Raw genomic sequence first — 15,458 nt, 5'->3', positions numbered from 1 at the left:
TTTTTTTTTTTTTCGAGAGAGAGAGAGAGAGAGAGAGGTCACTTTTTGGAAGCAGGGAGAGAGAAAAGGCTCCCATCTATTGGTTTACTTCCCTAATGACCGCAACTGCAGAGATGCTGGACCAGCCCCAGTCCAGGAGCTGTGAACTCCACCCAGCTTAAGCCAGAGCTTCCAGGTCTTTGGCAGCAGGGACTCAGTTACTTGAGCTATTTCCTGCCCTAGCTCAGGGTGCATAAGGTTCAAACACAGACATCATTAATGAAATGTGCCAGTTTCGAGCAATGTCTTAGGTTTCAGGATAAATGTCCACCCTATCACATTCTCTCTTAAGCCAATCATCACACTCACTTCATGATTTTTTTTTAAAGATTTATTTTATTTTCATTACAAAGGCAGGTATACAGAGAGGAGGAGAGACAGAGAGGAAGCTCTTCCATCCGATGGTTCACTCCCCAGTGAGCACAATACTCTCACTTAAACTCACTCGCTGTGAGTTTGCTTTTCCATTAAAAATAAATACTTAAAAAAAAAAATCAGGTTCAGTGCGGTGGCCTAGTGGCTAAAGTCTTCCCCTTGAACACGCCAGGATCCCATATGGGTGCCAGTTCTAATCTTGGCGGCCCCGCTTCCCATCCAGCTCCCTGCTTGTGGCCTGGGAAAGCAGTGGAGGACGGCCCAAGCCTTGGGACCCTGCACCCACGTGGGAGACCCGGAGGAAGCTCCTGGCTTCGAATTGGCGCAGCTCTGGCCATTGTGGTCACTTGGGGAGTGAATCATCGGACCAAAGATTTGCCTCCTTCCTCTCTGTCTCTTCTGGTCTCTGTATATCTGCCTTTCCAATAAGAATAAATAATTCTTAAAAAAAAAAAAAATCGGGCCCAGAGTGGTATCCTTGCGGCTGAAGTCCTCGTTTGTGGCCCTTGGGGAGTGAAAGTGAATCAGTGGATGGAAGATCTTCCTCTCTGTCTCTCCTCCTCTTTGTTAATCTGACTTTTCAACAAAAATAAATACATTTTTTAAAAGGTGAGGGCTTAAATCGCTAGGCCTTCACACGGGGCCCTCAGCCGCACATTTCTACCTAGAGTTTCTAACTCTAGGAGGGCTCATGGTGCGCTTGGCTGTAGGAACACACGTGTGTCTCCGTGTCCCAATAAAGATGTGTCTTCTGCGGATGTGGAGACTTAACGCTGTGAGTTGGAGAATTTGAATGGCTAGGTGACGTTTCACAGAGAACTAACTGGGCAAGACGCAAGGAACTTGAGAATTATAATCTGGATACAAATAAACATCCAGGTGGTGAATTTGGGAAGACACGTCAGTTGGGGATTCTAACTAGAGCAGGTCAGACCAAGGAAGAAAACCAATCAGGCCCACATTCCTTGCGGGCCTGATCAAGGCGGATTGGGGTCTTCGGCCTGTCCAGCACAGGTGCAGGCTAACTTCCGATGGGCGGGGCCTGTGCCGCAGGAGGGGCAGGAGGGTGGTCCTAGAGATGACTATAAAGTGCGAAGGAGGGCTGCCTTGCTCAGAGTCGTTCCAGACCACAGCACTCTCACCAGCTCCGGAGCTCTCTCTCTCAGAGGCAGCAAAAGTCATCTCTGCGTAAGTGCAGGAGGTTCGGGGGAAGGAGGGAGAGAAGCGGATCCACTCTGCGGGAAAGTTGACCTGGGTGACTGTGGACAAGCCAGTCAGGATGGATGGTGTTGGCTTGTGCAGAGGGAAGGGAGGTCGGGCCAGGGTGCTCGTAGACTGTGGATAGGGGCCGGATGGGAGGAGTGGGGACCGAGGTGGCCTGAAGTAGATCGGCCTGAGGAACACAGGTGTCCTTGTCGGGCTACGGGCTCTGGACCCTTGCGCTTCTCCCTCATGTGGGTGTTTCAGTCGACCCTGGGCCACGCTGCATCCTGGGCCCAGGCGCTTTCAAGGTCGCTCCCCTCTCTCCTCCCTTGGTATTTAGTGCTGAGGCTTGGGCAGCCCCGGGCAGCGAGGAGTCGCAGCTTTGGAACCCCGGGGTAGAGCTCTGAGTTTTTTCTTTTTAAGCGTGACTTTTCCTGCTCCCGTAACAACTCAGCCGGCTCGGTGCGTCTGCCTTTGCCGAGGACCCATCCCTGAGATTCCAAGATGAGTTCAGTTCTTGAGGAGAACGACAAGATTTGCGGCCGCGACGCCAGATCCATCAGTTTGGAGGCCGCCCGCGCCTCCGGAGAGGGGTCCCAGGATCTAGTCGACAATGCCTTCAGCGCTGCTGTGGCAGGTAAGGAGTCTAAGGCGTCCCAGGGGATTAGAGACCCACCCTCCCTCTGTAAGCCACGCCCGGAGGTTAGCTCTTGATGTGCTTTACCTTGAGCGCTGCTTTCTGAGCCACACGGCTCCTACCACATTGGGAAACGATCCATGATTCCTTGCTGCCGATGTTTCTGCTCTGATGACTGTTGACATTTTGAATCCCCCATCTGTTTAATGTTGGGTATAGTTAGTACTTGCCCTGAAACCTCTCTTTGATGGCATCCGGAACAACTGCTGCTAGCTTTTAAAAAAATATTTATTTTTATTGGAATGGCAGATTCGTAGAGAGGAGAGAAAAAGATCTTCCATTCACTGGTTCACTCCCTAAGTGGTCCCAATGGCCAGAGCTGAGTTGATCTGGAGCCAAGAGCCTCTTCCGGGTCTGCCATCTGGGTGAAGAATTCTAAGGCCCTGGGCCATCATCCTCCACTGCTTTTCCAGGCTGTAAGCAGGGAGTTGAAAAAGGGCAGTGGAGCAGCTGGGACACCAGCACATGCAAGGTATCCCGGTGCTCACAGGACAAGGATTAAGCTGCTGTCAGGCCCTGCAGTTTTTAATTTTTACTTTTAACTGTTAGGAGACATTTCTTGATAGGTCAGTTCCTTATGAAAAGTGGTATGTAAGACACGCACGCCTGGGTCATATTATAACCCCATAAAAGGATGGTGTAAACACTTCTACTCTATGGTTCAGGAATGAATGACAAAACCAAAATGTGTTTATGCTACATGCAGATGGCAGTCATTTCTTCGAATGTTGATCAGCGAGTTGGTTGTACTGGGTGTGCGTTAGTGGAGGGAAAGGCCAAATTAAAATATTTTGGTGAAATGTGGATTGGAACACAGCACATTGTATACCTGGGTACCAACAGCAGCAGGAAATACTTAGGATTAGCAACACTTTTCATAGGGCCTGGGATTGTGGCAGGGTAAATTGGCTGCCACTTATTTCTAAACAAAGCAAGAGTGCAGGTTAACTCACCGCTCCTTGTAATGTGCCAGGCAGGAGCCCTGCCATCCATGTGGGAGAGCTCACTAGAGGAGCTGGATCTGAACTCAGGTCGGCACCAGGCGTGGCTACCTTGACCATTTGTGGAGTGAACCTGCAGAGGAAAGCTCTGTCTCCATCTTTCTCCCTGATGCTCTGCCCAGTTCATTAACTCAAGGCTATCATGGCCAACATTCCCTCTTTGCTCTGTAAAGTGAAGCTCTCATTATGCTTTGTGGGGCTCCAAGAACCATGGATTGTCCTTAGCGTTTCCTGGGCAGAAAAACCTGTGTGCTGGAGAGCGCTAGATTGCGTAGGTCTGCTGTTCCAGGCATGACCCCTTTCTTTGTATTCTGCATATACCTAGGAAAGAAGCGAGAGGAAGCTGTCGTGCCAGAGTCATGTGACATGGAGCTGTCTGAGCAGGAGGCGGCAGATGTGGAGGCTGAACACGAAGAGGAAGCCAATGTGGTGGAGAGTCCTAGTGTGACAGATGAGCCACATGGGGCAAGGGAGCCACCTGAGGAGGCACAGTGGAAAAGGCAGGAGGCCAGCAGGGCCGCAGCAACATATGCTGAGTTGCGCATGTGTGTGGAGGGGGGTACTGTCCAGAAAGAGGACGAAGAGGTGGTACAGTCTATGTCTGATCCGTTGCAACCTCATGACCCTCTTTTCAAAGCATTTTCAATTATGTTTCCCATTGTATTTGAGAACCTGCTTGGCAAATCTCCAGTGGATGTGTCTGTGCAGTGTCAACTGGAGACAGATTACACGTGTAAATGCCCAACAACCCTTGCGAGTGTCAACGACCCTTGGGAGTGGTTGCTCTGCGATTATAGGGCGTTTCTTGAGGAGCAGAAAGAGAAGCAAAAGAAGATGGAGGAGAAAGAGGAGGGCAAAGAGCAGGAGAAGGACGATCACTGGCGTTCAGGTCAGATTACACATGCGCAGAACTTTTATGAAAGAAGAGTCGTATTCCCTGCTTACGGGCCACATCCTCCACTGGAGTTTCTCTTATGGATAGGCTGGCACAGAGAGAAAGTGGACGCCGCAATTCAGTGTGACATAAACGACGAGGAAGAGAAGATAGAGCCCTGGGCCACCTCAGGCCAGGAAGAAGAGGAGCCGGAGCCGGAGCTGCAGCCAAAGCTGGAGCCAAAACTGGAGGAGGGACCTAGCAAACAGGAGGGGTGGCGGCAGCCGGGAAGGAAGCAGTTCTTTCTGTCCTCTGGCATAAATGAAGACCATTATGCGGAGCTCTTTGATTGGGCCTTTGAACATACCTCCACCAGTGTCGGGGTCCAATGTGATAAGAGCCAGTTGCTGCAGCAACCAGAAATATGCGATGTTTGCGGAGGTGGACGGCGCGCCAAGTTGTGGCCAAACGTGTGGTGTCAATTACGTAGGCTTGAGGAGAACATGTTCCCAGATCGTTTTTACCACCCTGTCTTCTATGATGATTTCTACGAAGATTATTCCCTCGATGAAGGCTATGACAGTCCGTGACAGGGCTAACACAATGCCAGGGTTGGAGTGGCTGTGCTAACATGAGACACTACCGTCACAGGTTGGGACACGCTGTAACCCACTGTGGCTGACTCCATTCTTAGAAGTTTCCTCCCATTTTACACAGGCTTTTGACAGGACCTGGCCGTGTCATGGCTGCATGTACACATCAAAGAGGTGAAAGCAGAAGTGTGAATCTCCGCTAGCATTCATAGCAGCACCTTCCACAAGAAAAGTGGAAACATGTGCCCAGAATATGGTTCTCTTCAAAGGGGCTATCATTTCACTTGGAAACAGATCATCTAAGCCTGGGACGTAAGAGGATACCCACGTGTATTGACGAGTTAAAGATCTGCAGTTCGGGCATGTTGAATGTTCCAATGTGTGTTCTTCATCAGAGATGTATTCGATACATAATGTTATGACCTGTGGCAATTTCCCATATTTTTGTGAAAAAAGATGGAACGATCTCCTGTGTGGTTTATAAATAAAGAATAAAATCAAAATGAATCGTCTGTCTTGGTGAGATCAAGTGTGGTACATATAGGTATAAACTTCTTATAAAAATTTCAGGTGATATGCAAGGATTCATTTTTTTTATTGGAAAGTCAGATATACGGAGAGGAGAGACAGAGGAAGATCTTCCATCCCATTTGAGTCACTCCCCAAGCTGCCGCAACAGCTGGAGCTGAGCCAATCCGGAGCCACATGCCAGGAGCCAGGAACTTCTGGGTCTCCCACGTATGTGTGCAGGGTCCCAAACCTTTGGCTCATCCTCAACTGCTTTCTCAGGCCACAAGCAGGGAGCTGGATGGGAAGCGGGGCCGCTGGGATTAGAACTGGTACCCATATGAGATCCCAGCATGTGCAAGTGGAGGACTTAAGCAGCTACACTATCGCGCAGGGCCCCTGAAGTCGGACTTAAAGTGAACATTTTTTGCCTAGATAGAAAGGGAGTGGGTTAGAATGGTAAGTACACATTTGGAATTCCGCTGTTAGAAGCAATGGTATTACCTAAATTATACCCAGATTTCCAAATGTAAAGGAAGGCGCTTTCTGTTTTTCCCAGTACTCAAGGCAAACTCCCTGGGTCCACCAAAAACATTCCACTTCCGAGGCAACCCAGAAGTCGCAGCCCCAGGGACCCAAGCCCTACACCTTTGTCCAGAGGGCACCCAGTATTACCTCTCCTGGCACTGACCGGACCCCTCACGTCTCCCATCACCACCATGGCTTGGGACGTCCAGCACCCGACGCTGGCCCCTGGGTCACTGGCAGGGCTCAGTCGAGAGCACACTCAGGCAGATCCCAGGTACTCCAGACGCCGCCGCCGCTTCAGCTCTGGGGCACCCTCGCTCCACGCGCCCCACGCGCCCCGCGCGCCCCGGAGTCCATGAGGGCTGGAGCGGCTGTGGCCGCCCAGGACTCCAGAGCCCCACGCCCGCGGACGCCCATTGTTGGCCGCTGGGGACCAGGACGGAGCCTGAGGGCTTCCTGGGGCTCACGGGAAGATGCGAATCCCTGAATGACCGCACCCACCTGTCCTGGCATGGCTTCCACTTGGCCTGGAGTCCCTAGTAACGCGACACAGGCGAGGTGTTGTAAAGTGGTTTTGGGAAGAAAGCCAGACCCTCATCATGCTCCTGTATCAGAGTGCAGATTGGAGTCCAGGCTGCTCCGCTTTCCCCTTATTGATATGCCTGGGAAAGCAGCGGATTGTCCAACTACTTGGCCCTTTCCACCCGCGTGGGAGGGAGCCAGGCCCGCAACTGCAACATTTTAGTCAACTCTAATAGTCAAGCTAAACCAAGTGGGCCAACGTACACTCTGATGAATTCCTTGCGGCTCCGTGACAAGGTCCTACCAGGCACAGTCACGTACGCAGCGGCCTTGAAAAATTTGCCAGTGCCCAGGGCCTGGGGTGCAAGCAGTTTATAACTTGAAGATCTTACCCGACAACTGTCAGGGGTACAACCCTTGCCTCCTGCTTTCTCTATCCCCAAAGATAGTTTCAACTTTTTCCAATGCAGACTCCACCCTTGCAACTGTTAAGACCAAAAAAGAATTTAAAAAAAAAAATCCAAAATTCCCTTCCTTCCTTCCCCAAACAGCAACAGGAAACTGGAATCATGGCCACGTAGGAGCCTCACGTGGCCCCCTACTCCCTAGAGACCCGAGGAGGGACCGGGGCGCCGCAGGCCCCACCCCCGGCTCCTCCCTTCGCAGCGGCGGCCGGGGGGCGGGCGAGCCGAGAGGGGAGGCGAGGCCCTACGGTCGGGATCTCTTTCCACGTTTGCAAAGCCGCGGTGCACTCAGGCTCGATCCGCGCCGCCCGAGGTCCGCGCCGCGTCCCCCAGCTCCTCTCTACTCTCCCAACTCGCCTTGCCGTTTCCATGGCTTTCGGGGCCCGGACCAGGCGGCCCCCTCCGCCGCCGCTGCTCCTGCTGCTGCTCTGGGTGACAGGACAGGCGGCGCCTGTGGCGGGCCTGGGCCTGGGCTCCGACGCGGAGCTGCACATCGAGCGGCGCTTCGTGCCCGAAGAGTGTCCGCGCACCGTGCGCAGCGGCGACTTCGTGCGCTACCACTACGTGGGCACTTTCCCCGACGGCCAGAAGTTCGACTCCAGGTACCGCGCGCTCCCACGCTCCTCCCGGGCCTTTCCCTCCCGACGGACCTCCCCTCGCCCCGCCCTGGCGGCCGTCGCCCCTCCCGGCTCCTCCGCCGGCCCCGGGCGCCAGCTCTCCCGGGAAACCCAGGCTCCGTCTCCCCTCGCTGCGCACCGACCCTCTCGTTTCCCACTGTGGATAAAATGGCCACTCCGCGAGGCCCGAGGTAGCTGTGTGTGTCCGCTGCCGCCTCCTCTGCCGGCCCCTTCCGGCTGGTCCCTGGGATAGTCCGACAGACGATGGAAAGGCCGGGATGCCAGGATGCCGGAGCGCACAGAGCAGGCGCTGCCGTTGGGAGCTTAGGGTTGCACAAAAGTCTTAACCAAAAAATTCTCTTTAACCAGGGTGTCGTACTGAAACTCAGGGGAGTCACGAGTGTAGCCGCCAGTGTGCGCCCTCGCTGTTATAAACGGGACCTGGGAACCAGGAGGTGGTCCAGGACAGGCCTTCAGTGTTGCCGTGGAACCTTGCACCAGGCCTAGCGGACGAGGCTTTCTCTGCAATTCAACTTTGGGACACCCAGCCCTCTTGCCCTCCAGCTCCAGGCTGCTCTCTCTCCTGTCCAAGCCTTTTGTTAGAAACTCGTCTCAGTGACTCACTGCGCAGAGAACAATTGAGCCTGTGCTGGGTGCACGAGGTGCAGGCCTGGCTCACCATTTTTGAAATTCCAGCTTGAGTATGCGTAAGTTATGTAGCTGCGAACCGTGTGACACCTAGCGATGGTTTAAGAAATGGGCGTTCCTGCTCTTACTGTATTGGCTACCTTTTTATAAGTAACTTTAATGAGGTATATTTTCGCAAATGCTACAATTTGCCTGTTTTCATTGCGAACGTTTATTTGAGAGAGGCACTATGCTCTCTGGCTCATTCCCGGACACCTGTGGCTGGGGGTCCAAAGTCAGGAACAAACGCAATCACTTGACTGTCATGTCTGCCTCCCGGGGCCTCCTTTATCAGGAATCTGGTGTGGGAATGGGCTGAGGCACTTGGTGCGGCACAGGGATGTCTTAACACCATTTTCAGCACAAGGCCAGATGCCTACCCCGAGTCTCCCCATTTAAGAGCACAATGCAGTAGTGTTTAGTGTATTCGATGGCTGTGTAAATATCACAGCTCTTCAGTTACAGAATATTTTTTGGTCACTTCTGGAAAGACGCAGCAACCCCTTGGTACTCATTCCCCACCCTCTGTCTACCTCCCTTCCAGCTCTCAGCAACAAACGATCCGCCTTTATGTCTGTGTGGATTTGTCTGTTGTGTTTTTTATACAAGTGAACTCTGGTTTATGGTGGTTTGTGTCTGTTTTCTTCCACATAGCATGGTGTTTTTGAGGTTTACCTCTCCTGGAGCATGTTTTCAGTGCCTCATTCTTTAAAAAAAAATATTTATTTTATTTTTAATTGGAATGTCAGATATACAGAGAGGAGGAGAGGCAGACAGAAGAATCTTCTATTCATTGATTCACTCCCCAAGCAGCCACAATGGCTGGAGCTGTACCAATCCGAGGCCAGGAGCCTGGAACCTCCTCTAGGTTTCCCATGCGGGTGCAGGGTCCCAAGGCTTTGAGCCATCCTTGACTGCCTCCCCAGGCCACAAGCAGGGAGCTGGATGGGAAGCAAGGCTGCCGGGATTAGAACTGGCATCCATATGAGATCCCAATGGGTACAAGGTGAGGACTTTAGCCCCTAGGCTACCGCTCTGGGCCCTCAGCATTTCGTTCTTTGCACTGTGCATGTATAATACTCATTGTGTAGATATAAACATTTTGTTTATATGTTCGTTAGCTGATGGACATCTGAGTTGTTTGCACTTAAAAAAAAGAATGTATTTATTTGGGCCTGGCACTGTGGCCTAAAGGCTAAAGTCCTCACCTTGAATGTGCCAGGATCCCATATGGGCGCCGGTTCTAATCCCGGCAGCTCCACTTCCCATCCGGCTCCCTGCTTGTGGCCTGGGAAAGCAGTCGAGGATGGACCAATGTTTTGGGACCCTGGAGGAAGTTCCTGGATCCTGGCTCCGGACTGGCACAGCATCGACTGTTGTGCTCACTTGGGGAGTGAATCAGCGGGCAGAAGATCTTCCTCTCTGTCTCTCTTCTCTTTCTGCCTTTCCAATAAAAATAAATGAATCTTTTTTAAAAAAAACCAATATATTTATTTGAAAGGCAATGTGACAGAGAGAGGAGGAGACAGATATTCCGTCTGCTGTTTCCCTTCCCACATGCCTGCAGTAACCATGGCTGGTCCAGGTCAAAACCAGGAGCCAGGAATTCAATCCAGGGGTCTAATGCAGGTGGCAGGGATCTGAATATATTATTCATTGCCTTCCAAGGTACACTAGCAGGAAGCTGGATTGAATGGGAGAAGCTGGGACTCAAACCATAACTTTGCTGTGGGCTGCAGCTGCCTCAACAGGTCCCACCACAGTGCCTGCCCACCCCCCCATTTATGTTTGCCACAGTTTCATGAACACTCTCAAGTACAAGGTTTTGAATGAATGTGTGCCTTTACCTTTCTGGGCACATACCCCTGAGGGCAGCTGCTGGGCTGTGTGGCACCTTAACTCTTTGAAGATCTGCTAAACTGTTTTCCACAGTGGCTGCACAGTTTAATGTTACCACTAGCAGGGCCTGGCGCGGTAGTCTAGTAGTTAAATCCTTGCATGCGCCAGGATCCCATATGGGTGCTGGTTTGTGTCCAGACTGCTCCATTCAACTCCATGTTTATGGCCTTGGAAAGCGGTAGAGGATGGCTCAAAGCCTTGTGACCCATGTGGGAGACCCCGAGGAAGTTCCTGGCTCCTAACTTTGGACCTGTTTTTGCTCTAGCTACTTGGGGAGTGAATTAGCAGATGGAAGATCTTTCTCTGTATTTCCTTTTCTTTCTTTCTTTTTTTTTTTTTAAATTTATTTATTTTTATTGAAAGGCGGATATACAGAGAGGAGGAGAGACAGAGAGGAAGTTCTTCCGTCTGATGGTTTACTTCCCAAGTGAGTGCAACAGCTAGAGCTGAGCCAATCCAAAGCCAGGAGCTCTTTCGGGTCTCCTATGTAGGTGCATTGGGCTATCCTCAATTGCTGCCCCAGGCGACAAGCAGGGAGCTGGAGGGGAAGCAGGGGCGCCGGGATTAGAACTAGTAACCATATGGGATCCCGGTGCGTGCAAGGCGAGGACTTTAACCACTACACTATCGTGCTGGGCCTTGTATTTCCTTTTTCTCTGTAGCTGCCTTTCTAATAAAAATAATTAGATCTTTTTAAAAAGATTTATTTATTTTTATTGGAAAGGAAGATATATAGAGAGGAGAGATACAGAGAGGAAGATCTTCCGTCTGATGATTCACTCCCCAAGTGAGCACAATAGTCGATGCTGTGACGGTCTGGAGCCAGGAGCCAGGAACTTCCTCCAGGGTCCCAAAACATTGGTCCATCCTCGACTGCTTTCCCAGGCCACAAGCAGGGAGCCGGATGGGAAGTGGAGCTGCCGGGATTAGAACCAGCGCCCATATGGGATCCTGGCACATTCAAGGCGAGGATTTTAGCTGCTAAGTCAGATCATCGGGCCCAAGAAGAATCAGATCTTAAACACACATAAAAATTAAGAAAACACACACACACACACACACACACAAAAAAAAAAAACAAAAAACATCACCACTAGCTGTATATGAGGGTTCTTGGTCTCCATGTTCTCACTAACACTTATAATTGGTTTTGTTCCTTTAAGTTCTCATCTGTTGGTCCCTAATGCCTGTGATGGCTGGGACTGGACTGGATGGAAGCTATAAACCAAATACGCAATCCAGGTCTGCATTGAGGGTGGCAGGCACCCAATCACTTGTGCCATCACATTGCTTCCCGGGGTCTACTTTGCCACAAACCTGGAAGCTGGGCCTGGAGCTGGGTAGGGAGCCAGGTACCCTAGGCCGACATCCTGCAGGCCATCCGTGTTTTTGAGTGTAGTGTAGTGATGTTTCACTATGATTTTGTTTTGCATTTCCCTGATGGCTAATATTGACCACTTTTCATGTGTTTATTCTATGTTTACACATCTTTCCTTTGCTCCCTTCCTTACAAAGCAGGGGAGATTTTTGCTTCAGTTCAATGAACTGTTGTAGCTGCCACGAGTGGCAGCCACTGTGAGGCAGTGTAGGACAGTGGAAAGAGTTCAGAGGCACGCCTACCCCTCACTCATCAGATGTTGACACAATGGCTGCCCTGCAAGACAGAGACTTGTCCTGGTCTGGCACGTCCCCTCCCTGTCCCTGCCACCTATGGCTCAGGCAATAACGGCACAGCGTGAAGTGAGCATGCTTTTGTCAATTACAGTTCACCTGTACTTCTTCACCTGTACTTCTTGCCTTGTATCCTTGTAGTAAGAACCCATTGCTTTCCAAAGAATTCATTAGGCTTCACACCACCGTGAGGGGAAGGGACCTCATTACATTCAAAGAAATTGAGCAGCAGGGAGTTCACTTGGATACCTCCAAACACCTGATCACGGCCTGATGAATAGAAATTGAAACCCAGACAGTTCATGAGCATATGCGGTTGTCTGTAGTCTAGCCATGTGCATGATGGAAGAAACTCAAGGTGCTGTCAAAATGCAGAAGGCATAATTATATGTTGGGTGGGGAATGATATGATTGTGATAGTGATAAGACCTAAGAAGACTGGAATTTACCAGGAAGTTGCTGAGGGATAAGGTCTTTTTTTTTAATTAAAAAAAATTTATTTAAAACAGAGTTACAGAGAGGGAGAGAGAGATCTTCCATCTACTGGTTCACTCCATGAATGACCACAATGGTTAGGGCTGGGCCAGGACAAAGCAAGGAGCCAGGAGGTTTTTCTGGGTCTTCCACAAGGGTGCAGGTGCTGAAGACTTTGAGTTATCATCCTCTGCTCTCCCAGGTACATTAATCTGAGAGCTGGATTGGAAGGGAAGCAGCCAGATCATCTTCCATTTGGAATGTTGTAAGCAGTGGCTTTGCCTGCCACACCCCGGGGATAAGATCTTTGGGTGAAGCAAGGGAGGGCTAGAGAAAGGGTGTGATTGAGAGGGGTTTGCACTACAAAGGCCTGGAGAGGATTGTGTTGTGGTGGGGGGAGGTGAAAGCTGTAGTGTGAGTTGGGGAGTGACAGGACCTAGGGAGAGGTAAGAGAATAAAGTAGGAGATAAAGAGTAAAGAGATAAAGCCGGGTCAGCTTGGGAGAGATCTTGCTTCCTGGCTAGGGAGTCGCACTTTGTCTCAGGACAGTGGGAAGGTGCTGAAGAGTTTATATTTGCAGCGGTCCTGTGGCCATGGTCAGCTTTGGAGACTGGAGTGGAGGGGGCCCGGCACGTGGTAACTACCTCACCCATGTGTTTTCCTCTAAGGCCCCCAATGCTTTGAAACTTGGGGAGCTATAAGAATAGAGCTTGGGTGAAGAGAAATTGGGGTGTTTTGAGCCTTGAGCTGACCAGGGTGACAAACCACAGGATCTTTTTTTCTACCTATATCTCTGTCGTTTGTTCTGTATCTCCAGGGCACCAGGGCGGTTGCTGCCTTTTCGACCTGTGGACAGTCGCAGTTGCCAGGAGGCCTCAAGTCCCTGGGCTGTTTTGCCAGGCTATGCGTGGTTGAGTGTCAGAGCCTCTGTGAGCTTCGTAGTATGCTCTGTGTTCCGGGGGAAGAAGCTGGCAGTCTACTTGCAAGAGTTGCTCTCCAGCTTTAGGGTGCTTCTCTTCAGCCACTTTTGATACAGCTTTTTAAAAACATTTTTTTTTAAAAAAAAAAGCTATTTGAAACATGGAAACATCTTACATCCACTGGTTCACTCACCCAAGTGCCTGAAGCACCCAAGGGTGGTATAGACCGAAGCTAAAAGCCTGGGACTCTATCTGGGTTTCCCATGTGGGTGACTGGAAACTAAGCCTTTGTCTCTCAAGGTGCACATTAGCAAGAATCTGGGGTAGGAGTTAAATCCTGACGTGGATGCCTGTGTCCCATATCACAGCCGCCAGAAGGCCAAAGACTGCCCCTGGATTCAACTTTGTGGGAGTTTCCCAGCATTCCTAGCAAGAGAGTGAGGAAAATGATCACCTCCTTTCTGGTGACTGAAGTTCCACATGTCCCCGTTGTCATGAAGTGGGCAGAACAAGTACCAGCATCTAATTCATTGATGCACTGCCTCTGGAACCTGAAGGTTTAGGCATTCAATGAGTATTATATGCCTGTCAGATGCCTTTGTGTGGCTGTGTTGTTGTAGGTACCCTGGCACGGTGGTGTTCAAACTGTGTGTGTATGAGTCTGAACTAGAAAGCCAGGGTGCTGGTTATACACAGCTTCCGACTCAGTTATGGGCTGAGACGGAGAAGTTCCCAGTTGCTGCTGCTGGTCTGATGGCCGTGTTCTGTGAACCATCACTCTAAACTCATTCACGAAGGTCAACTTTGTTTTACGCAGTCCTTCATTCAACACGTGTTTATTGACTCCTTTTCCAGGTGCTGGGGAATGTGGCAAGAAATAAATTACACAGACTGTCTGGTGGGAGGACAGACCTGCCAACAGTTACATGGGAAAGTAGGAGTCAGCCAGGGTGATGGTGAACTAGGAAGCTGCACACGGGGCACAGCAGCAGGCCCAGAAACGAGAGGGGACGTGGGTCACCTCATATCTGACCTTCAGACTTAGAGACATGCTCAGGCCTCACACAGATCAGCTGGATGTGGTATACTATGGGGGTACCACCTCTACCAATGCCAGAGACAAGGATTTCTTCCTGCTGGAGGAAGCCCTGGCAAGGAAAGCTCTGGGCAGCAGTTGAGGCTGGCGCTAGGTCTTCAGCATTTGTGGGATCCCATTCCTTAAAGTGTTTCGGTGAGGAAGTGGGATGCACAGCTGGTTAAGCCACCTGTGTTGCCGACATCCACGTGGGCTGTCTGCTAAATGCATCTGGGAAAGCAGCAGAAGATGGCCCAGGTACGAGGGAGACTCGGGTGAAGTTTCAGGCTCCTGGCTTCTGTGTGGCCCAGCCCTGGCCATTGAATCAGCTTATGAACATTTCTCTCTCTGCCTTTCAATTAAATAAGTAAATCATTAAAAAAGAAAGAAAGAAAGAAAGAAAAGTATGGGCAAAGGCATGAGCAGTGCATGTTCAGTAGGCTATGAGAGTTGGGTCAGGAGGTGGAGAATTCAGAGCTGGAAAAGTGTGGGAGAATGGATCCGTAGAAGACCCCGATGGCCAGGCTGGGGATTGTTGATGTCAGTGTAGTGCCTTTTATGAGATTTTTTGTGTAGAGGGATAAGTGGAAATACTTGGTGAATCAACTCTCAGTTTGAGCAGGAACCACATGAGTCAACTCCAACTTCAATTTACAGTTTATAATCATCTAGCATTTCCCGTGCCAGGCGCCAGGGTGAGGCCGAGAATGAAACGGGCATCCTTGTCCTGACATCAGGTGAAGGGGAGGGGAGGATATAAAAGCCTTTCCCGCTGGTGGGAGTGAAAAGGGAGCAGGAGGGGGGTGGTTGCTAGGAGGAGCCCTGCTTCCTCCCGAAGGCCTGGAATTGTGAACTGAGTCCCTTTCTGGGTCTCTACCCCCTTACCTCAGGGTAGGGGGTTGCAGAGGGACCTTCACTGTTCCCCTCCTCAAAGACAGTGCTATAACAGGTTTCCATGCCCATCTGTGCTGGTTGGAACCTGCCTCACTTCCAGGTTCCTGCGAGAGAAGCTGGTTGGTGTTAAGTCACAGGGTCCAAACTTGGGACCCAGGCTCACTCTGTCAGGGGGACTGGTTTACAGAGAAGGGCCAGTGGGATGAACGCCACCTAAGGACAGTCACGGAGGTCTGCAGGGGATCAGTAATGGTAGCGTAATTGATGAGGTTGGAATATGCTTCTTGGAGCCGGTGCTGTGCGGATGTGGGTAAAACTACAACCTGTGCTGCTGGTATTCCCTGTGGGCACGAGTCCAAGTCCCAGGTACTCCACTCCTGATCCAACACCCTGCTTGTGGTCTGGGAAAGCAGCATGG

At 50.9% G+C, this 15,458-nt stretch overlaps 1 protein-coding gene across 2 annotated transcripts in view; it reads left to right on the top strand.

The window, feature by feature from the left end:
- The first annotated feature begins 7,029 nt into the window (after nt 1-7,029).
- Nucleotides 7,030-15,458, top strand: part of FKBP9 (FKBP prolyl isomerase 9) — a 34,891-nt gene continuing 26,462 nt past the window's right edge. Inside the window, exons 1-4 of one of the 2 annotated variants that reach the window (XM_040964645.1) lie at nt 7,173-7,412; nt 12,701-12,717; nt 14,539-14,550; nt 15,096-15,165. In XM_040964645.1, the coding sequence (XP_040820579.1) occupies nt 7,173-7,412; nt 12,701-12,717; nt 14,539-14,550; nt 15,096-15,165 (339 nt within the window). Of the gene's footprint in view, nt 7,413-12,700; nt 12,718-14,538; nt 14,551-15,095; nt 15,166-15,458 lie in introns of both variants that reach the window. The other variant, XM_040964646.1, reaches the window with a different exon arrangement.

Source organism: Ochotona curzoniae, unplaced genomic scaffold (genome assembly GCF_017591425.1).
Source record: "Ochotona curzoniae isolate NIBS_2020 unplaced genomic scaffold, NIBS_Ocur_1.0 scaffold_3835, whole genome shotgun sequence".
Classification (NCBI taxonomy): Eukaryota; Metazoa; Chordata; class Mammalia; order Lagomorpha; family Ochotonidae; genus Ochotona; species Ochotona curzoniae.
This window is presented reverse-complemented; position numbering and strand designations above follow the sequence as displayed.